Source organism: Hippocampus bargibanti, linkage group LG06 (genome assembly GCF_051943395.1).
Source record: "Hippocampus bargibanti isolate YZ-2025 linkage group LG06, ASM5194339v1, whole genome shotgun sequence".
Taxonomy (NCBI): domain Eukaryota; kingdom Metazoa; phylum Chordata; class Actinopteri; order Syngnathiformes; family Syngnathidae; genus Hippocampus; species Hippocampus bargibanti.
In genome coordinates this window covers 20165261-20189063 of record NC_142739.1, presented here as the reverse complement: position 1 = coordinate 20189063, position 23803 = coordinate 20165261, and the positions used below count along the sequence as shown (strand labels likewise).

The 23803-nt window shown below is 38.8% G+C and overlaps 1 protein-coding gene across 1 annotated transcript; it reads left to right on the top strand.

Moving 5' to 3' along the window:
* The first annotated feature begins 7621 nt into the window (after positions 1 to 7621).
* Positions 7622 to 21415, top strand: meox2a (mesenchyme homeobox 2a). The gene is made up of 3 exons (XM_088999249.1): positions 7622 to 8604; positions 14777 to 14949; positions 17782 to 21415. Exons 1-3 carry the CDS (start codon positions 8040 to 8042, stop codon positions 17998 to 18000), a joined length of 957 nt encoding a protein of 318 aa, XP_088855375.1. The 5' UTR covers positions 7622 to 8039; the 3' UTR covers positions 18001 to 21415.
* Positions 21416 to 23803: the final 2388 nt, after the last annotated feature.

The window sequence follows — 23803 nt, the reverse complement described above, 5'->3', positions numbered from 1 at the left end:
ATGACTACTACTACTACTGCGGCTTCCTGAGCACTTGTCTTCTTTATGTATCCTGTTATGTATGTTATATCACCCCCAGGTAGGCAAATCACCCTCAAGAAAAGCATCCCATTCGTCCATCAAATTATCCGTCACACTTATCTTCACGAAAAATATTTTTAGTAACTATATTCAAGTACATATTCATATGGTGTGGTAGAAAAAATCATCTGTCATGTGACTCACAAAAGTGGGCAACGAGGGTTCAGTGACTTGATTCATGCTTCGTTAATTTCTCGATAAATATTTCAGTTCTGTCCGAAAGGCAACAAATGACTGATTGCCAATCTTGAGGCGGTTATGCTTTATTTTGAATTGAAAACCTGGTTTATCGGCGTTACTGATCATTTGCACCTCATTCTGTGAATTATTTTACCCGAAGGATGCTATTCATAGTTTAACAGTAACCAAAGAACACTTGATGCGCTGAAAAGGTGGTAATATGAGCATCAAATTTATCGGCTGATTAATTTCTCTTGGTGGGTTGGTTAGTCAGTGTGTCAAAACATTGAGTAGTTGTTACTTGACTGAATTGTATGTGAAGGTGAATTAGTTGGTTGATTAGTTAAAGTACAACCGACATCACTTTTTTGTTTCCTAACTGACATCAGAAAAACGTTTTATAGCATCTAAAATACCCAAAACACGCAGTATGATATTTTTAGTCAAATGCAAGACACCAATAAAAATGACTTAAAGTGTCTAAAAAGTACTTCAATTTGAAACCGGAAGTGGCCAGTTTCAGGTCCCGCCCCCATGTTCGTGGTGTAACGGCAAGACGGCTTGCCTTGCTCCAAAATCAAAACAATGGCGTCAGATTCAGGGAATATGCTTTCCTGTTACTCATCCAGTTATGAATATGATTCAAATAGTTCTGAAGAAGAAAGCATACTTGTTTGCAAACGATTAAAGAATTTATTCAGTGTCATCTTGAGCCATCATAGGTAGAAAATGTTGCACCCAAAAAAGGCAGGACATGGCGACAAACCCGTGTAAGGAATTAATCGGCCCGTTTCCACAGGCTGATTAATTCCTTACATGGAGCTTTCACCCTCTTCTGCCTCGTTTTGGTCCTACATGACATTTTCAGACCAAACTCCAGCAAAATGCATTGACGTGATGGAAGGACTGCTACGTGTTCTTTTTTCGGTCAGGGGCGTTCCTTCAATGACGTAACGTACTGACTCGTCACCAACTCAAAAACAAGACTTCCTGAATATTCAGCGCGAGTCTTAAAACGTAAAATATAGCTATATGAGGTGGAATCTTTGTAAAATACACTCAGAAGAAGTCATTTGAAGACATATTACAAATTATAGACACAACTTGTCCGGAGACGTCGGTTGTCCTTTCAGTGACAGTTAGTTAAATTTGTGGTTAATTATGTTTGTTGGATAATTGTTTAGTTTGTTGTTCTAATAGTAGGTTAGATATCTTTGTTTGTTAAATTGCTAGTAGGATTTTTACAATAATTTAGCTGCTCTACTAATTTCTTATTTTTTATATGATTGATGTTAGTTAAAATGGCTAGTTATTTATTTAGCAATTTAGTCAGTTCGGCTAGTTAGCTGGTTGGTCAGTAGGTTAGTTAGTCTGTTTGTTCCCTGGTTAGTTAGTCAGTTAGTTGTTTACTTTGGTATTTAGTTGTTGACTAGATATTTAGTATGTTGGCTAATTAATTGCCTAGTTGGTCTGTTGATCACTTGGTTATCTGGTTAGTTTGTGAACTGGCTAGTTTGGTAGTTGTTTGGTTAGTTAGTTAATTAATTGGTTAAATAGATAGTGTGTCAGTTGTCGGTTAGTTATTACGGTAGTTATTTCATTCATTGGCTAGTTAGTTGGTCAGTCAGTTAGTTAGTTAGTTAGTTAGTTCGTTAGTTAGTACACCCTTTAATATAGTGATTAATTTCATTGAATGGGTTGTTGCAGGCTTAACTGTTTTTGATCGCTTGATTAGCTAGTTAAAACATATTCATTGTTTTGTTTGTGAATCTATAAGTTGGTTAATTAGTATTTGGTTGGTTTGTAAGTTATTCAGATCGATAGGTCAAATAGTTTGTTTGTTGTTTGGCAGTTGTGTTTTGTTATTTTGGTTGGTTGTTAGTCAGGTATTGTTTAGTTTGGTAATTGGTAAGTTATTTGCTAGGTTATAGTTTCTGTAGTTTCTATCTGTGTGGTTTCTGGTTTAATGGTTATTCAGACAATTTCTTCATTGGGCAGTTAGTTGGGCTATTGGTTGTTCGTTGGTTTACTGTGAGCATAAGTGAATATCAAAGTGTCTAAATGTTATGATGGAAACAATTATTCAATATTTTATTTCAAAGGTTTGAGAACAGTCGATGCATGGGCAGACTACCAGCTTTTTTGGAACCTTCAACAAAGTAGAGGAAGCTTAAAAAGCAAATGAAGCAGTTAAATCTCAAAATGGTGACTTCACTCTCCTGAATGGTTTCGCTTAGTGGACCTCCGGAGCGAAAAAGCGCACTGTACTGATGCATTACGGCAACTAAAGTGGCCCCACTAGGATGTGTGGCGCTGTCGGGTGGGTCCGCTCTGCCACATGAAAGCTGTCCTGGTTCACTTCATCCCTATTGGGACGTGTGAAGTGTTTCCCCACCTGGCATGATCTTGGAAAGGCATGGACAAATTTAGTCTGGCCGGAAATGGGCTCGGCAACAAGTTGTATGCGCCAGGCGCTTAATCGGTGCTCCCGGTATCCATGGTTTCTCTGGTACCCGTTCCCTTGTGGTTTTCTTGGCTCTGACCAGTCCGGATTTAAATATGGAGGTTTTAGTGTGGTGACCCCGAGATTGTTTGAGGTGCGGCGAGGGCCCCTGCACCGCATCCCACCAAACACCTTGAGATGGGTGGGCAGCCCTGTTGACGAAAAGAATGACCAGGACATAGCCAGAGTCCCTTTATAAAGCATGACCTCACTAAATAGGTGCAAGGGTGTTCAAAGACGAACAAATTATGAACAAACGCATTTTATTCACAGTATACAGACAGTGACTATGCCTGGTGATGCGTTCCAGAACCACCAGCGAAATCATACGTATAAGTTTTTCCCTCTCCCACACACATTAAGCACATTTAAACTTATTAAAAGACACTTCATAAGTTGTCTTTCTTACTGGCTGAATTTTCCTTCCCGCTGTCAAAAATAGAGACAACACAGGTCCCCATATACTGGTTGGGACATTTGGTTCAGAATCATACAGAAGACGAAAAATAAAAGGTTGCTGGAGAGTAACGACATAGAAAAAGACTATACCTGTCCAGCGATACCCACACTCAAATACAAATATTCAATGTTGTCAATGGGAATGACAAATAAATGATAACTTAAATATCCGAATTATTGTGGAGCACAATCAAAGAACAGCAAGGTTTCACTGTATAAAAAATAGGTTTGAAAAAAATAAAACCTGGAGCTGAGCTGACACATATGATAAATTCACACAGTGGGAGTTCAGAAGGAGAACAAAAACAAAATAAATGTGGGGTTAGGGGGGGTTCAAAATGACCGGGCCTCTCCACAGGCCACCAATGGTACCATTGGAAACACGTGTGTGTGTGTGTGTGTGTGTGTGTGTGTGTGTGTGTGTGTGTGTGTGCTAAACCCATGCATAGCACCCGCTAACCTGCTAATAGCCTCCATTTGTAAGACAAACACTGCGTAGGGGTTTGCCATGCACTCCCATGAGTACAAATCCTATTGGAAAAAATGGTCCTTTTAAGAGAAAATGATTTCATTTTATTTGGATTTATATATATATTTAAAAAAATATGTTAGTGAATTTAGTAATGGTGTTCGTCCTATTTGACAAGAGATGACCATCTTCACTCAGGGAAGGGAATGGGGTATGGTGAAGATGACTTGCACGTGAGTTTGATTAAAGTGAAGGAGAGTTGCGCAATGTATTTATTTATTAATGTATTTTATTTGTAATTAAGTAGCTTTCAGAGAAAGACGTTTTAGTGGCAAGATAGTTGAAAATAAATCAATGAATAAATTATGTGGTTTTCCTCGCGTGGCTCACATTAGCTCATGTTAGCTAATGTTAGCTAATGTTGTCATTGGATTTATATATATTTTTTAACAAATATGTTAGTCAATGAAGTAGCTTTCAGATAGACGTTTTAGTGGCAAAATAGTTTAAAATAAACAAATGAAGAAATAATGATGTTTTGCACGCATAGCACACGTTAGCTCATGTTAACTAATGTTGTCGTTGGATTTTTATATTTTTTAGCAAATATGTTCGTGGATGAAGTAGCTTTCAGAGGCAAGATAGTTTAAAATAAACACATTAATAAATTATGTGGTTTTCCTGCATAGCTCACGTTAGCTCATGTTAGCTAATGTCATTGCATTTATCTACTATATATTTTTAAACAAATATGTTACTGAATGAAGTAGCTTTCTGATAAAGACATTTTAGTAAAAATATAGTTTAAAATTAACAAAGATGTGGTTTTCCTCGCGTGGCTCATGCTAGCTCATGTTAGCTGATGGTAGCTAATGTTGTCATTGGATTTATGTATTTTTAAAAACAAATATCTTAGTGAATGAAGTAGCTTTAAGATAAAAATATTTTAGTGCAAGATAGTTTAAAATAAACAAATGAAGAAATTATGATTTGGTTTTACTTGCATAGCTCATATTAGCTCATGATAGCTAATGTCATTAAAGAACAGTCAAAGATTTTTTTGACACGGATAAGTCTAAAGATGGCCTTGTGATTAATTTTATGTTTGTGGAACATACAATTAAGCAGCAAAATCGACTTGTTTTAGGCCAACAACCAATCATTGCTTAAAAAAACAAAAAACAAAACCCGAGGCCTCAGCGACTGTGTTGTCATTTTCAGTCAACAGCAGTGGCAAAATGGCTCCCATCTCTGATAAATAAATAAATAAATAAATACATTAATAAATAAATGAATAAATAAATAAATGGATATATTTTGCAGTTTCAACCCCTACTGTATTCCTCACATTGCAAATTTCCCAATTGTGGGACAATTAAAAGCTTTCTGATTCTGATTAAATGCAATATTAATTTGCTGCATTGAACATTACACGGTAAAGAACATGTTTGACATAACTTCCATATTAAAATTTGAATCCACAAAGATCAAAGAATAATTCAATCTTCCATTCAAAGATGTCATACAACACACCATACACAAGAAACAATTACACACATTTTTATTGTGCAAGAAGAATGTCCAGATGTTTCCATTAAAAATAAACGAAAAAGTTTTCATTTCATGTAAAGCATGTAAATGTTAGTCAAATCACATAGCTGATAGTTTGTTTTCTTGATTTTTATTTTCATAAAAAACACAAAGGTGATAAGTTCTACTCTTCCAACAAAAGGGTTGAAAATATAGTTGATAAAAATAATGACAAAAAAAAAGAAGAAGGCTCCGTCTGCTTCCTCCTCTTCGTCGTCTTCTTCCGGCCAGGACCATGGCGGTGTTCCAGCCGTGGCCTTCTGCTAAAGTCATTTTCTCTCTCAAAGAGGAATTAATTTCCTCCCGGGGTCCCCCCCCCCCCAACCCCTCAATTCTGTCCAGCCCTCAATGTGCAGACATTTGCAGTCACCGTGACGACTGAAAGAACGCAAAACTTCATATTAGTTTGGCATTTACAAAATAATGATGACAAGTTGAGCTATTCATTTCACAATTGTATGTTTATTGTTTTGGTTCAATGAATGCGACCGTTTCCCATCATTGGACCCTTTCCCGTTTTTAACTCGTTCACTGCCTGACGATGTGCAGAAATGTGTGCACTCCACTGCCAAGGTTTTTGTCATTTCCACTCAGTTTGCAGGACCCACAGAATATTCAGTTTTAGGACTATATAAACATTCAATTCACCGTAAGAAACCTTTGATTCTGTTCTTTCATCAGAAAAAAACAGTTAATTCTTAAGTTATATGGGTCTGGCGTTATCTGAGCTGGAGAAATGGAGGGGCCTGTGCAAAATACATTACAATACTGTACATATTGATTTATATAGCACTTTAACAACAGTTAAAGCTGTAACAAAGCGCTAACATGGACAAAAGGCAAATGCTCACCCCTCGTGGAAGGGAAAAACATCGGCACCTCCCCACAAGAAAAAATAATACCTGAACAAATTCGGGAATAGCGCTCCACGTCACAATGTTCAATTCCCGAAAATATTCGGGAATGGCAGCGAATGAGTTAAATAAGCGAACCGCTTCATTGTACTGCTCATATTTTTTTCTTTATCTGGAGTCTCCTTGATGCAATAAAACGTATCCCGCGTTTGTCAACACTGATGCGATGTTTGGCGCTTGTCCAACAGGAAGTCAAGCCCACTCGCGTGATGGGCTGCTCCAGAGGAAGCGACCGGGATGACAACAATGGCCATCTTCCTTCAGGGGGGGTCACAGGTGACGCTTCGTTCCACGCCACGCGTACCATATCAGCCCACATACAATATGGGCTGATGGACTTAAATACAATATTTTTGTATTTAAGCATCAGTCATCTCGCCAGAAGTCAATCACCCAAAATGCCGGCCTCAAACTAGTATTACTGACTTCCTGTGTTTTTGCGGATATGGCCGCTTGAGACTTTTTTTTATGGGGCTACTCGTGATAGACAACCCTACCATATTAATGCTGATAACTTACTCACTTTGGGGGGAGGGGTAAATATTCGGAACATACAAAGCAGATGTTTCAAACTCATTTTTGTCGTCGGCCACTTTGGATTTACGTCTTCCATCAAAGGACTGTTCGTGAACCCACAAAAAAAACAAAACATCAGTTTAATGCATTATTACTTGTACACAACAGATGAATGAATTACTAGTTTTCAAATCAGTCAACTGCAATAGTTTGTGAAATAAAGTTCAAACAGGATGATAAAAGTTCCTATTGTCTACACGCGACAATTGCTATACAGATTTTAGCAAAGACACATCTGACGGGGCCACATAAAATGATGCGGTGGGCCGGATCTGGCCCAAGGGCCTTGAGTTTGACACCATGATTCAAAGGATTGTAAAATGACCAAAATGGTAATTTCCTTTGCATTTTAGCCATGGATTCATGGGACTGTTCGTTCATTCATTCATTCATTCATTCATTCATTCATTCATTCATTCATTGTTTTATTCATCCATTTGTTTATTCCTTCATTCTTTTATTCATTTGTTTTTGTATTGACATCTATCTAGTTATATGTCAATGTATTCATTTATTCATTCAATTATATATTTATATTATATTACACTTCCATTTATTTATTGATGGGAGTTTACTCATGATAGACAAGCTTACTGGGTTTCATGTTCCTATATGTGAAATGGCAACGGATACTAAATTGTGAAAGCATGACGAGCCCAAAATGGCTGTCTCATATTAAAATGGCTGACTTTTTGCGCTAGGTTCATTAGACATTTTATGTTTGTATGCATGATTGACAAGCGTACCAAATTTCACGTTGAAAAGCCGAACGGGGGTGCTGGAACAAATGTTTTATGGGTGTCGATTTTGACCTGGTTGAACACACCTGTAAAACGTGTTGGCTGTGTGATTTATTTGGCCTTTGGAGCACTAACCGGGAACCAAAGCAAGCAAGTTTGAAGAGGGCCCTCGCTCGCTCTCTAAAAACGTCCTTCGTTTCCTTGAGGCTCCCAACAGATTGATGGCGGCGTTCCTTTTGCATGCACGCCGTCCCTCGGTGAGCCAGCCTCCCTCTCACGTTACAACCTATTTATAACAGCCCCTCGCCAGGCTCCCTGACTTCCCCGGGACCTCCTCCCAGCCTCCACGCTTTCCCCCCGACATCCGAGAGGCCCTCCTCGACTCGACTGGGTTTATCCCGCTCCGGCCCGGAGACTCAAGCGGATTACGCCAGGAAAGGACGCCACCACTCTCCTCGTTTGGAACTTTTTTGTTTTCTTTCGGAGCTCTTGGATATGCGCCGTTGGTTGCTTTAGGAGCGTTTGCCATGGATCACACCCTTTTCGGCTGCCTGCGGAGCCCCCACGCCCCGGCTCAGGGTCTACACCCGGCCGCCTTCGCCCCGTCCCCGCTCACCCTGCACGGACGCTCGGACCACGTCTCCTACCCCGACCTGGCCTCCTCTTCGTCCTCTTCCTCCACATCCTCGCCGTCTGCCTGCATCATCTCCAGCTATGCCCCAGATGACGGGCTCGGGCTCTACCACCCTCATCACCATCCGCAGCAACACCCGCACCACCACCGGGGCCACCACTCGGCCCAGCAGAGTCAGCACCACACACCCGCCGCCTGGCGCATCCCGCAGATGTCTCCGGGGGACGGCGGTGGCGGCGCAAGGGGCGACCTTTGCCACCCGCACTCCCACCTGTCCCACGGCGGGGGGCACACGTCCCAGGACTTGGCTCACGCCGGCGGGCCCGCCATGGGTGCCACTACGCCCGGCCTGGGTGGCAGCAGCACCCCCACCGGGGCTGTCTCAGAGTTCGGCAGGCCCGCGCTGTCACCTGCGGAGGCGGAAAAGAGGATCGGAAAGAGGAAAAGTGACAGCTCAGGTATCAATTCCAACATTTCCGTATGATTCTTTCAATATAAAGCGTGTGTGTTTTTGTAATTCAAGATATCAGTGTCTTCCACACAGGTGTTTCCTTTTTCGTCACAGGCCATATCATAGTTAAGATTTCCCTTAGGAAATCATATTCATAACACTTTAATCACCTTAATAAATTCTAAAGAAATAAAAATATATACATTAGTACCTGAACGTTATGTCTTGGTTTTAACTTGGTACTCAGATATATAGTACAATAAAATACATATTGATTTATATCGCGCTTTAATATCAGAAAATAGCAGCATTTAAATATGCCTTGTTCAATTTATGTGAAGAGGAGACGTGGTTAAAAGTTTGGTTCAAATTTCCTGCCAAAATGAGCAAACCAGATTTAAAAAAAAAAAGAAACAATGAAGTCGGCTTTTTTAGTAGGACGTATAAAACGGTCAAATGTGTGGGTGCTTCAATCCAAAATAGGTATTTCTTAAAAAAAAGGAAAAAAAACAATGGTTTACCCACAAAGAGGGAGCTCAAATATAATTTAAATGAATATAAGTTCTGGTTCAAAGATAAGGTGCAAAAATGGAATATCTTACTTCTCCTCCTCAATTGAATAAATGATGACATACTGTATATGTAAATATTCCAAAATAATCACATTTCATGTTTTTTGTTTTATCTGTAAAATATCATCAAGAATAAACAAGCCAAATTAACTTTTTTTTAAATAAATATCGACATTTTAAAGATGAATGTAGAGGTTATTCCACTCATGTATTTTTTCTGAAAAAGATGAAAAAAAATTATGTAATACTCGGGGGCGGCAGTAAAATTGTACATGTGACTTTAAATATTTTTATATATATATATATATATATATATATATATATATATATATATATATATATATATATATATATATATATATATATATATATATATATATATATATATTAGATTTATATATAATATATTTGTTAAATTCTATGTATATATTTGAATATTATTGATCTATTACCTAAATCTGTCATAAAGCTGACAATTACTGTAATTGAGAATGCAGAATATGCTATTACATATCCACACACATTACAAAAAATGTCTCACTTACTCAACCCAAAATTTGGATGCTCTAATTTGACGCGAATGAAGTGCAGAAAAAAAGTTCCAGTTTCCATATTTGAAAGCTCAAACCCCAAGCCCCCCCCCCAAAAAAAAATAAAAATAAAAAATAAAATAAAAAATAAAATAGCTGAGTTTATCTTCCCATTTCGGCAAAGATGTTTCGGGACACTTGTGACCCCCCCATCAAATGATCTGAGTATGATGTTCCATCTAAAACAGTGGATGATATACGCATGCACACACATTGGTTGTCCAGAGGTTGCAGGCGTCCTTGCTGACCGACGGGATCTTTTCCCGCTTGCCCTCATTGTCGTCATCCATCACAAACAGCGTCGCCTCATTGGCGTCCTCAATGTGTGATCTCGCCGTGGTACTTTTCACGACACTGATCCTATAAAAGTCTCCTCGACATAGGCCATTTGATGTTTTCATTTTGAACTCCAACCATTACCCAATTAGTAGAAAGATTTTAATTGTTGTTGATTGGCATTTTTGACGTTATTGTTAAAAGTGACATTTTTCTGGAAAAGGCATGAAAACGAGGATGGCTAATCAAGGAAAACGGAACTTGTATTTGTAGTGACTCAAATATTCAAATGTCTCCTTTGCAACTTGGCTTTTCGTTGTTGGTAAAAGTATCATGAAATGTGCAATAACTAGGCTGGCTTATCAAGGAACACTTTTTAGAAATTATATTTTTGAACTTTTTTTTGGACTTTATAATCTTAGTCTTACACATTTTTTTGAGGCAAAGACTCCACAACAAGGATGGCTTGTGTGTATTGTGACTCACATACTGTATAAGGCTTATTTGCTCATTCACGTAAAAAAAAAGAAAACACAAAGGAAGGCTTATCAAGGAACATAATTTATTTGTTTTTGTAAATTTCGTAATATTTTATAGTTGAATTTCAATATATCATTATTTTTTTTCATCTCAAAAACATATTCAGGGTGTATCGTGGATGTGAGCAACTTTTTTTCATTTGTTACACTTCATCGTAACAAATATCTTACATTGTGACAAAAAAGAGACTTTTGAGCCATTAGCTTAGGTTTTCGCTCTCTTTAAAAGAAAATGATAGGGTGGCTAATGAGGGGAAAAGGCTACAGTATTTAATTGCCCCTATTGTCACTTTTAATGTAACACGAGCAAAATCATTGTTAAACATCTCACCTCACAGTTTTTTACAAAAGGCTGAGAAGAGTGATTGTTTTTTTTCAGAAAAGAATATTATGCAACCATGCACATTTTCACTCATACTCAGACAATAACGGATAAAATATCTCTTGCAAGTACAATACAGTGATACCTCAGATTACGAACTTTATTGGTTCCCAGAAAGTTTTTGTAAGGCGAAAAGTTCATCTGACGAACATTTATTTCCCATAAGAAACAATTAAACATTAAAATAATCTGTTCCCATGTCCCCATAAAACATCATTTTTAACAAAATAAGCCTTAAAACTACACAAAATACACCTTATTTTATGTATAATAAATGTGTTTTTGTATTGTAATTAAAGAAATAAACTGTACATTATAATAAAGTCGTTTTATTTACCTTTGTGATGGTCTTTGATGTAGTTGCCTCTTGATGATATCCGAGTGAAGTTGTCGTACTTTCTCGGCTGCTTTTCGTTAATCCAAATCAAAAGTTTTTCAGCCTCTTCTGTTGCCTGAGACCGCTGCTTAGACAACACAGAAACACCCTTAGCCACACGTAGCAATGGTCAACTTAGCATACTGGTGCTGGGATGCTAAGTCACACAAACGCACACCACGTTCGTGTTTTTTGATGATCTCCTTTTTCTGCTCGACCGTAATTTTCTTTTGTCCTCTTTGGCTTGACACTAGCCTGTGGTGGGGTCTTTTTCGGTCCCATAATAACAAAAGTACTCCATTCGATAACAAACCACGCCTGCACTCAAAGAAAGTGGTTGTGGAAAACTAGTCCGCCAGCCACCGTGGCGCTGTTCGAATGTGTGGTTATGTGTTCTTCCGCCGAAAACTTGTCCGCCAGCCACCGTGGCGCTGTGTGGTTAGGTTCGTCCGCCGAAAACTAGTGTGTATGCCAAAATTATACTCTCACAAATTTAATGTTCGTAAAGCGAAAAGTCCGTGAGCGAAAGCGTTCGTGAGCCGAGGTAGCACTGTATCAAGGTTGGTTTATCAAGGAAAACAATCCGTGATTTTGGATATACACCATCACCTTCCCAAAATACTGACCCAAAACACTTACCCCACACCCCCTCACACACACCTATTTCCCTAAGTGATTTACAAGCTGAACTTTGACCCCGGCCCTTTCCCACCATGCTAACACCGCCCGCCCTCACCTCCCTAACTGCAGTTAGCACACTGATTAGCACGTAGCCTGCTCACTCAGTCAGGTGTCCAAATATCAGCCCGCTCCGGTTTCACCATCCGCAAACCACGCCAAAAGATGACTATAAAAAGGGACGAGGAGGATTGGGGGGGCTGGATAAGAGTTTAAAAAGCAATAAAAAGGCGAGTGAAAATATTAATAAGATGGGGGGGGGGGTACAGTATTTGTATTAGTTGTATTAAGTTCATCCTGTCTACATTTAAAACAGATTATTTTCTTACAGTGTTTTTAGGTGTTCAATTACCTGACATGTTTCGGCATATACTTCCACCTTCGTCAGAGTGTCTTGCGTGTCCCAGGATGTCTTGCACGCAAGACCCTGTGTATGATGATGATCATGATGATTACATATTGCAATTCACAACGGTCAAATTTAAACCTAATTAGGTTGAATTTGATTTTTTTTTTTTTTTTTTTGGGGGGGGGGTCTTTTCCTTTGTTTTTGTTTAGTTTATATGCCAGCACAAAAATTGGGAAAGTTAACACCCAAATGGCATTACTAAAGACTTTTACAATTGTGAGAGGGATGGATTCCATTTGTGTCCTTTCCTAAGTGGAAAAGAACTTGCGCTCCACTCCATTTTGTTATTATTATTATTTTTTTCCATCTTGAAAGGAGTGTTAGGAAAACATCTTGAATGGGTCCTAACCATCTCATGCATGTCTTAATATGATATCATTTGAGGAAAAAGTTTTTTTTTCCATTCTGGTAAAAAAGAAAAACACTTTTTTTTTAATTCTCCGGCGTCTGGGTGTTTTTCCCTCATAGTATTTGTTCCTATTCAGTTGTGGTAGAATGCAAGTTGCTGTAATTGCTTTAAAAATTGCCCTCACTTGTTATTGAACGATTGACTTTATGGCGCTTTCATGCAGTGTTTACCACCACACAGAATGAGAGGCCCTATTTGGAAAACATGGAGTGGTCGTTAGAGGGCGATCCACTTTACGCTGAGTGCCGTGGTGAAGCCATCGATCGGGTTTTGCACCGTTGGGGAAATCAGGCTTCCAAATCTCCAGGCTCATTTACACTTTGGCCCATCGCATTCGCACGCGTTACATGAGAAGCTGCAATGATCTCGTTCAAACCATGTTTTTCATCAGTTCTGAGTTTAAAAAAAAAACAACTTTGGACAGTGCAATGCTGCTACAATTACCGTGAGAAAGTAGTTACTTACTGACTCCTTGATTTTACAAGTTGATATACAAACAGCTTGATTTTTAACCCATTCACTGCCAGACAATGTGCAAAAATGTGTCCACTCCAGTGCCAGGGTTTTTGTCATGTTCACTCAAATTGCAGAACCCACAGAATATTGAGTTTTAGGACTACATAAACATTCAATGCAGCGCAAGTAACCTTAATTATTTTCTGTCATCAGAATAAAGGGTTAATTCCTAAATTATATAAAGTCATAAAGTCACCACCAGGTGCTGTAAATGGCGATCTTGCAGCAATTGTATTATCGCTTACAGCCCACCACATCATATTCTTAGGTCCGCGAAAGCAAATCAAACTTGTGAAATTCCATGATGTTCGCCAAAGTGCAAACGGAAATGTCAAATTGTCCCATGTAAGCCACAATAACAGTCATTATTTTGGACTTTGGACAAATTTGAAAACTAATTATTCATTAATATGTTGTGTGCTCTACATGTAATATGTGGAAGGGATTAAACATTCTAATCGCTTCCCCAAATTCATAACGGTCCTCGAGAGGAAATTGTAACTACAATGTGGCCCGCAGGAAACAATTAGTTTTGACATCCTTGGCCTACAATACATAATTTTTAAATACATGAAATGAATGCCACTGTTCTTTGATCTTACCTCTGTGTTTATCAGAATCAGAAAACCTTTATTCGTCCCACAATGGGGAAATTTGCAGTCCACATCAGCAATTTGAACGGGGGTGGGGGTGGGGTAAAAGGATAGAAAAACAAGATATTCTAAGCACAGTAAAATACAATTGTCAACTGTATACTGTAAATGTGTAAAACCGTTTCATAAAAAACGGTGCAAGTATCAAGAAGGACATATTGATATACGTATGTAGCTATATTGCATCAACCCATATTTACAGTACAAGTGTCTAGTTTTTTTTATTAACATTAATATTTTATAGTGGAAAAAAAAAATGATCCAAACGCCACTGTAAACAGCATTTGTGGGTAATTGAGGAACATTACTGAGCACTACTCAGTTGGCTCTCTGTGTGTGAGGTTTGACTAACTAATCCTTCTGTGCAGTGCGAGCTAGCAAAAACTAAGTAATAATACAGGAAAAGGCACAAAAACGAGCTGGTTCTATTCAGGAAAAGGGGGCACATGTGTCTTTTTCGCCTTTGCACTCCATTATAAGGATAACAAATCAACCAAACTGAAATTAAATCCTATAAAATGTCCCGTCAAGGGCTTGAAAATGAGATTTAAATATGGATCAAAGACCTAAAACGCACGTAAAACCACAAGTCGCGATGAAAATAAACGCAAACCACATCAAGCTTTTTTTGACGATGACCACATAGAGTAACGTGCAGCATTGTTTACGAACCGTGACTCGGATTTTCTGACAAAGTCTCAATAGCAGTTATACCGTGGTATATTTAAACAAACAAGGTACTTATAGAAAGCCTAAAAGTAAATGTAATCATTTGGCAGAATCTCAGGATGGCAGTCTAAAGTGCGAGCTGAGCGGCAAACCGCGCAAGGAGAGGACAGCCTTCACCAAGGAGCAGATCCGAGAGCTGGAGGCCGAGTTCGCCCACCACAACTACCTGACTCGGCTACGACGCTACGAGATTGCCGTCAACCTCGACCTCACCGAGAGACAAGTATGTACTTCACACGTTAAAAAAAGTACATATACATATGACAGGTATTAAAAAAAAACATTTGAAGGGGCTATTGATTGTAACATGTATCATTTTTTCAAAGTTAAATCTTTGATGTCTTAAAAGACAACCGACACAATTTTTTGTTTCCTGAGATCAGAAAAATGTTTTATAGCATCTAACATACCCAAAACACGCAGGTTGATATTTTTAGTCAAATGCAAAACACCAATAAAAATGACTTAAAGTGTCCCAAAACTGCCACAAAATGAGCTCGGAACTGGGCAGATTCAGAAAGTCCCACCCCCTTGTTCGTGACATCACTATTGGTCACACTGCCTTGCTCCAGAATCAAAACAATGGCTTCAGATCTGGAGAAGATGCTTTCTTGTTACTCATCCATTTATGAATATGATTCAAATCGTTCTAAAGAGGAAAGCATAATTGTTTGCAATCGATTAAAGAAGTCCTTCCAGATCAATTCGAGCCGTCAGGACTGATGTGTAGCACCCAGAACATGCAGAATGGATGGCGCCCAAGCTCCGTTGGAAATGGGCTGATTTGTGTGTTGGAAATTTGAGTCGGCGAATATCAAATAGTTGTCTTGGTGCAACACACAACGATTCACCATCGCGTTATTTATGTTTTTTCCTTCTAATTTCGCCATCAACACGGATCAACACAAGTTTTCAGACCAAACAAAGTACTGCAAAATGCATTGTGTGTCGCTTTCTCGGTCAGGGGTGTTCCAAAAGTGACGTCACGTCAGGAATCGTCACCAACTCAAAAACAAGACTTCCTGAATATTCAGCGCGAGTCTTAAAACGTAAAATATAGCTATATGCGGTGGAATCTTTGTACAATATGCCCAGTAGAAGTCATTTGAAGTGATTTTACAAATTATGAACGAAATTATCCGGAGGTGTCGGTTGTCCTTTAAGATTGAAAATAATTTTCACATTAAAATGTCTGACTAATTTATGTTGCAATGTTTTTGCTTTTCTTTTTTTTAATATCAAACACCTAACATTTGGGTGTGAAACTTTTTAAAATGTGTTATTTTAAAATGCTGATCATCAACAATCCAAATAATTTACAGGTTTCAAATTTTAAAATATTATTTTTTTTTTTTAGGTTTTGAAAACTAATTTTAAATAAAGTGTGTTATTATTCATACTTTTTAGAGTTCTAAATAAAAAAATGTGAATGCCTCCTCCCATGCGATGGATGAGTCAAAGCAACCGACATAATCACTGTTAGGTGTCTTACCTAACATACCCCCTTCCCACACACACACACACACACACACACACACACACACACACACACACACACACACACACACACACACACACACACACACACACACACAATAATTGCGAACTGGGTTTCAGCAATGTGTGCTTGCAGAGGATCTTTCACGCTCGATGAGTGCGGACAATGATGGACTGTTAACATCACATTTGCACCATTTCACAGTCCACAGCAAAACGATCGTATTTAAAGAAAGAAAAAAACATTCTTGGCTGGATGAGGTGTTGTGAAGAGTTCACGTAAGGTGATGCAGGGTCACGAGGGGAAGTTGGGATCTGGAAAGTGTCCAGGGCACCGCAGGCTTCATGCGGAAAAAAAGGGCCCCGTGATTCAAAAGCAGCCCGGAGAGATTTTCATACATCCAAGACAACCTTCATTTTCATGCGTGTGACCAAGACAACTGCGAAAATAAATCCAGTGCAGCCTGGTGTATTTTTTTGAACAGTGAAATAACAATGAAATTCTCATGATATTAAGACTTACTCATTTTCTTTTTTTATGTGGGAAGGGGGTTAAATAGATAATGCTGCTGTTATTATCAATACTTTTTTTCTTGAAAATACAGTGATACCTCGGTTTACGAACCCCTTGGTTTACGAACTTTTCGGTTTACGAACGTTAAATTTATGAACATTTTACTTTGGGATACAGACTTTTTTTCGTACACGGCGCTGCCTCAATGAGTGATGTGTCGTTCGCGAACGAGCCCGTTCTTCTAATAACAAAATGGCAGCCGACTGTTTTTGTTCTCTATTCCCCGTTCCCAGTCTTCGGGTAAAGCCACGTGATTGCTCAAGAAGGGGGGCTGGGTGGTTTAAACATTAAAGAGACAGGCAGTGAGAGACAGTTTCAACTTTGATAGTTCAAAGGCAGAGTGTAGACTGAAAGGTTAAAATATCCCATCAATCAGGCTCCACAAACAACCCGCACAAGCCATCTGTACATCGATGCAAAACGCTATCAACCCAGCGAAACAGATCACAATTGATGAGGACAATGTAAAATTATCACAGAGAAAGCACCTACAAGGGATCATTCCTCAAGATGGTGAAAGAAGAAGGTTACGTTCCTCATCAAGTGTTTAATGCTGAGAAAACCGGACACTCCATTCAATCAAGACATCAACGACCATCACAAGGGTAAATAAAACCACTTGATTATACAGTACAGTTTATTTATTTAATTGTAATACCATGGCACATTTATTATTTATTAAGGTATATTTTGTGTAGTTTTAAAGCTTAGAAAATCAGAGAGTAGAAAAGTATGTTTTATGGGGATCTGGGAACGGATTATTCTCATTTTAATGGTTTCTTATGGGAAATTCATTTTTGGGATACACACTTTTCGCCTTAGTCTGTCTGGGAACCAATTAAATTTATTAGCCAAGGTATCACTGTACCACTATTTGGATAATTGATCGAAGATACCACTTTCTTAAAAAAACATATTTTCTCCCCACAAACATATCAACACATACTATAAAATATTATTTTTGTCCATTCATGTGTCACCAAGGTGAAGGTTTGGTTCCAGAACCGGCGGATGAAGTGGAAGCGTGTGAAGGGCGGCCAGCAAGGTGCGGCGGCGAGAGAAAAAGAACTGGTCAACGTAAAAAAGGGAACGCTGTTACCTTCTGACTTCTCCGGCATGGCGGCGTTACACCACTCCACGGACTCGTTGGCCAATGATGACAGTCATGACAGCGACCAGAGTGACGAACACGCTCTGTTATGATTATAGTCACATCATTCAATGATGACAAATAACGAGTACAGTGTGCCCCCCCAAAAATATATATATATTTAAAGGTTCACCGTGAGCCCCGCCCTAAATATTTAAAGGTTCAACCAAACAGTGGCATTTTGTCTAGCGAAAAGTCTTCTTGCTTCACGTTAAAGCATGATTGCATTTGCCAGGCTAACTTTCACTTGCATAGCTGTCAGGGTAATTATTAACTCATTCATTGCCAAGGCTTTTGTCATTTTCACTCAAAATGCAGGACCCACAGAATATTGAGTTTTAGGATAAACATTCAATGCAGTGTGAGAAACCTTAGACTCTCTTCATTCATCAGAAAAAAAGAGTTAATTCCTTAATTAATTAAGTTATATGGGTGTGGAGTTATCTGAGCTTGAAATGGGGGCGGCTACACACTTACGCTTTTATAACAGCTGAAGCTGTAACAAAGGCAAAAGGCAAATGGTGCCCCCATGTTGCCAGAGAAAAACATTGCCAGAGGTCTGACCAGCGCTTTATCGGCACTCCCACAAGAAAAACCAAAACCTGAACAAATTTGTGAATGGCGGTCCACGTCACGCTATTTAATTCCCAAATAAATTTGGGAGTGGCAGCGAATGAGTTAACTGTCAAACAATTGCTCCTATAACATTGGATCCATTCTCATCTCAAGTAACTTCATGCTAACTCATGCGAAATGCGATTGAGGGTGCTAACAAAAATTAGCATAGCGCTTCAGGTTATTATTAGCCGTGAAAGAACTAATACTCTAACACACTCGGGGCAGCAATGTATACAATTCAAACAAAATCTAAGAAACGAGGATTAGTCATTACATCATGGAAATTAGCATTAGCTTTACAATAATTCTAAATCTTCAAGCAGGGACACTCACTAACAAATTTGCTAATTATGCTATGTCTTCCAGCTGAGCTCAGAGTGATTCTGAACATTGTGCCTTCATGTCGTGACAACGTGAAACTCTCACGATAAAACGCAATATAGCGGGGGGTTCACTGTATTCAGAATAATGAAATGTGACCGTTTGGCTACACTGATGTTAACATTCCATGTTGGATTTGCACTGTTGGATTTGGTCACTGTCAGATTTGTGAACTTTTAACCTTCCGAGGAATAGCTCCTCTTAAAGGACAACCGACACAATTTTTTTTGTTCCCTAAATGACATCAGAAAAACGTTTTATAGCATCTAAAACGCCCAAAACACGCAGGCTGATATTTTTAGTCAAATGCAAAACACCAATAAAAATGACTTAAAGTGCCCCAAAACTACTTCAAAATGACATCGGAAATGGCGAGTTTCAAAAGGTCCCGCCCCTTTGTTTGTGACGTCACTATTGGTCTCACACTGCCTTGCTCCAGAATCAAAACAATGGCTTCAGATTTGGAGAAGATGCTTTCTTGTTACTCATCCAGTTATGAATATGATTCAAATAGTTCTGAAGAGGAAAGCATAAATGTTTGCAATCGATGAAAGAAGTCCTTCGGTATCAATTCGAGCTGTCTAGACTGCAATGTAGCGCCCAGAAAATGCACAAGATGGCGCACAAGCTCCGTTGGAAATGGGCTGATTTGTCCGCTGGGAATTTGTGTAAACTTACATCTTCTTTATGTGTATAACCGTAATTGGCTGCGACACACAACGATTCACCATTGCGTTATTTATGTCGTTTTCCTTCTAATGTCGCCATCAACACAATGTTTTCAGAGCAAAAAAAGTACCCAAAATGCATTGTGTGTCGCTTTCTCGGTCAGGGGCGTTCCTGATGTGACGTCACGTCAGGAATCGTCACCAACTCGAAAACAAGGCTTCATGAATATTCAGCGCGAGTCTTAAAACGTAAAATATAGCTATATGCGGTGGAATCTTTGTAAAATGCACTCATTAGAAGTCATTTGAAGTTATTTTACAAATTATGGACACAACTTGTCCTTTAAGCTTTGTCTATTCTCCATGATAGATTAAGAAAACGAAAACTCCTTGTTGGAAACTTATATTTTTTTGTTGCAGTACTACCTGAAAACCCACAGGGGACAGTGATGAAAATCCAAGCGTAAGATATCCAGGTTTGGCAGATACACATTCACCATGACGCTGAATTCAATGATGTGTACTTCATTAAAATGAATAAATATATTCCTGTATTTTGATAAAATTAGTACGTCCAATACATTTTGTCCACTATTGGTAACATTAATTAGCCCCTTCAAGATTTTATGAATTCCAAATTTGCTTCCATGACTTTGCAATGTCCTTTGTAAAAAAATATTCCAGCCTTCATCTTGTTACTCAAAAACACTACAACTGTTGTTGATGGTTTCTTCTCAAAAATATAAAACATTGATATGATTTCATATCAATATCAGGGAGAAAAACAATCTTTGAAATTCAGACTTTCTTTCTGAAAAAATTAACTGGATGGTGAAAATTTATTATTATTTTACTTTATTTTGAAAATAAACGATTACTTTTGAGACATTTGGATTTCTTTTGTCGTGCCAAAGGATGATATTCTTGTCAAAACTATTTGGCTTTAAATCACACAAAAACAACATTTTCTCTTATTTGTTTTTTTCACTCATTCGCTGCAATTTCCGAAATTATGCGGGAATTGAAAATATGACGTAGAGCGCCATTTCTGAATTTCTTCGGATTTTAGTTTTTCTTGCGGGGGGATGCCTATAAAGCGCTGGTCAGACCTCTGGTAATGTTTTTTTCCTCCCACAAGAAGGCAGCATTTGCCTTTTGTACAGCCGCCCGGAATTAACCCTTTTTTTGATGCAGAAAGTAAAATTTCTGACAATGTATTGAATGTGTATGTAGTCCTAAAAACCCAATATTCTGTGGGTCCTGAAAATGACAAAAACCCTGGCACTGGAGTCAACACATTTTTGTACACATCTAGCAGTGAAGGAGTTAACCAAAATTATACAACTTTATAAAAAAAAATTACACTGTTCTCACAAGTGAAAATTTATGTTTCATTGGAGACTTTCATTGGAGACCAACAGGAATCAGTGACTGAAAGAGGAGATAATGAGCAACCGTTTCGGCAAAGCTTGTGTGGAAATGGTTTTAAATGAGGGAGAATTGGTGTAAAATCCTGCAGGGACTGATAAACGAGCCATCTCAAGGGGTGTGTTAACCGCAGCGTGTGATTCAATGTCACACACGTTAAGCGTGCAATCTGCAAAAGACGTCATATGGTTGGAATTGTTGCGGTTTCCTGCGTAATTTTGTCACCTTTCTGTACATTTTTGGAAGGACTTTAAATTGCCAAGTAAACGACAGATCGGTGATGATCAGTAATGTGTAAATAAATAAGCTACATTCTTATACATTTATTTCCGCAGTGGTCGCCTTGTGCCATAATAAACACTGACAGACTACACTTGTGACTGAATTTGTTGTGCACAATTATTTCCTCAAACAGTGGCTACATTCACAACAAAAAAAATGTCTCCTTGAAATAGAACTCACCACCACCCCTGGGAGCAAAACCAAAAAAAGGATGGGAAAAGTCATCAGTTCTCTTCAAACAACTACGTATATCTATCTATCTATCTATCTATCTATCTATCTATCTATCTATCTATCTATCTATCTATCTATCTATCTATCTATCTATCTATCTATCTATCTATCTATCTATCTATCTATCTATCTATCTATCTATCTATCTATCTATCTATCTATCTATCTGTCTGTCTGTCTGTCTGTCTGTCTGTCTAGCGCTTTAACAACAGCGGAACGTGTAACAAAGAACTTAACATGGACAGCTATCATACAGGAAATAAAGCAGTCACAAAGATAGTAGAAAGCTATATAATAGTATTTTTTGGAGACGCTGAAATTAAATTTTTCATCTCCATAAAAAAAATAATCTAATCTATTTTCGGTAGTTCATCTGCTCCATGCTTCAGCCCGTTCATCTTATATATGGTTGAAGTTAGTGAATATTTACATTGCAGGTAATCCTAGTGTGGACCCCTAAATTTTCTACTGCTGGTGCACTTAAAGGGCAACCGACGTCACTTTTTTGTTTTTTAACTGACATCAGAAAAACGTTTTATAGCATCTAAAATACCCAAAACACGCAGGCGGATATTTTTATTCAAATGCAAAACACCAATAAAAATGACTTAAAGTGTCCAAAATCTGCAAAAAATTGAGCTGCGAATTGGGCATTTTCAGAAAGCCCCGCCCCCAGTTCGTGACGTCACGCCAAGACGTCTTGCATTGCTTGAGAATCAAAACAATGGCTTCAGATTCGGAGAATATGCTTTCTTGTTACACATCCAGTTATGAATATGATTCAAATAGTTCTGAAGAGGAAAGCATACATGTTTGCAACGATTACAGAATTTATTCCGTGTCATTTTGAGGCAAACGGGCGGGGGGGAATGTCTCACCCAAAAAGAGGCAACAAAATGGCCACCGAGCTGTGGGGAATGAATCAGCCCGTTTCCACAGGCTGATAAATGATTTCCATGGAGCTTGAACTCCCTCTGCTGGCGGCTTTTGGGTGTAAGACATGGTTTAAAAAAAAACAGTACAGCAAAATACATTGACGCGATGGAAAGACGCTACAATGCGTCTTTTTTACGTCAGGAGACGGTCCTTTTCTGACGTCACGTACGGACTCGTCATCAACTCAAAAACAAGACTTCCTGAATGTTCTGCGCGAATCTTAAAACGTAAAATATAGCTATATGCGGTGGAATCTTATTAAAGTACGCTCAGTAGAAATCATTTGAAGCCATTTTACAAATTATGGACACAACTTGTCCGGAGACCTCGGTTGTCCTTTAAGATTTGCAGGAAAAGTAGCTTGGACCACTGCGTTAAAAAAGGCGGAGGGAATGCATTTCAAGCCTATCAGTAGTCGGGAACCTTTTTGACTAAGAGAACCATAAAAGTAAAATATTTAGAAATGTTTTTCAGTGAGAGCCACACGCGGCGCACACACGCACGCACGCGCGCCCACGCACACACACACACACGCGCGCCCACAAACACACACACACACACGCCCACACACACGCAAACAAGCACGCAAACACGCACGCAAACACGCACGCACACGCGGCCACTTTTCAACAAAATGTCAGAATGTATTGTTTAAAATAACTTTGTGATAGTACTCACGTTAACATGAATAGTATTCCGTTCCTCGTGATTGGCAAAAATCCAGCCAAACATCGGGGAAGTTGCTGCTAGCTAGCCTGCACACGGCTCATAAGCTTCCACACTTGCTATCTGCAATCTACTTCTCGCAGAAGTATATTGATGCTAACGTTAACATGGGGTTTGTTAAAATGTCACTGACATTCAACTGTTTGGAATTGTTTCATTGCAAATTAGATTCAGAACATTTTCTCTCCTCAAAGGCGAATGCTCTGGTGCATTCAAACTGAAATGCACTCGTTGGGCTCATTTAAAGGGGCATTTACCTGTTTCAACATGGCGGCAAGTATCATCCAATCGAAAATGCGCTTTCCGCCAACTGCAGCCCCAACAGGAAATGAATGACATAAAAACAAGAATATGTATTTAGTTTTATCGGCGAGCCATATGCAATCATCAAAACAACCATATATGTCTCACGAGCCATAGATTCCCGACCCCTGCTATAAGAGATAGCGATTATGACTGTGGACACCTTATCATGTTATCAGGTAACAGAGCGAGTAAAAGGGTTAATCATAGTGTGCAATCCAAACAATGTGAAACAATTTGCCGGAACATCAATTACACTATACACATGATGGCTTATATA

Coding starts and splice junctions, on each gene's coding strand:
- meox2a (XM_088999249.1), top strand. CDS start 8,040: ATGGATCACACCCTTTTCGGCTGCCTGCGGAGCCCCCACGCCCCGGCT. Junction 8,605..14,776: donor GAGGAAAAGTGACAGCTCAG/GTATCAATTCCA, acceptor ATCATTTGGCAG/AATCTCAGGATGGCAGTCTA. Junction 14,950..17,781: donor TCGACCTCACCGAGAGACAA/GTATGTACTTCA, acceptor TGTGTCACCAAG/GTGAAGGTTTGGTTCCAGAA.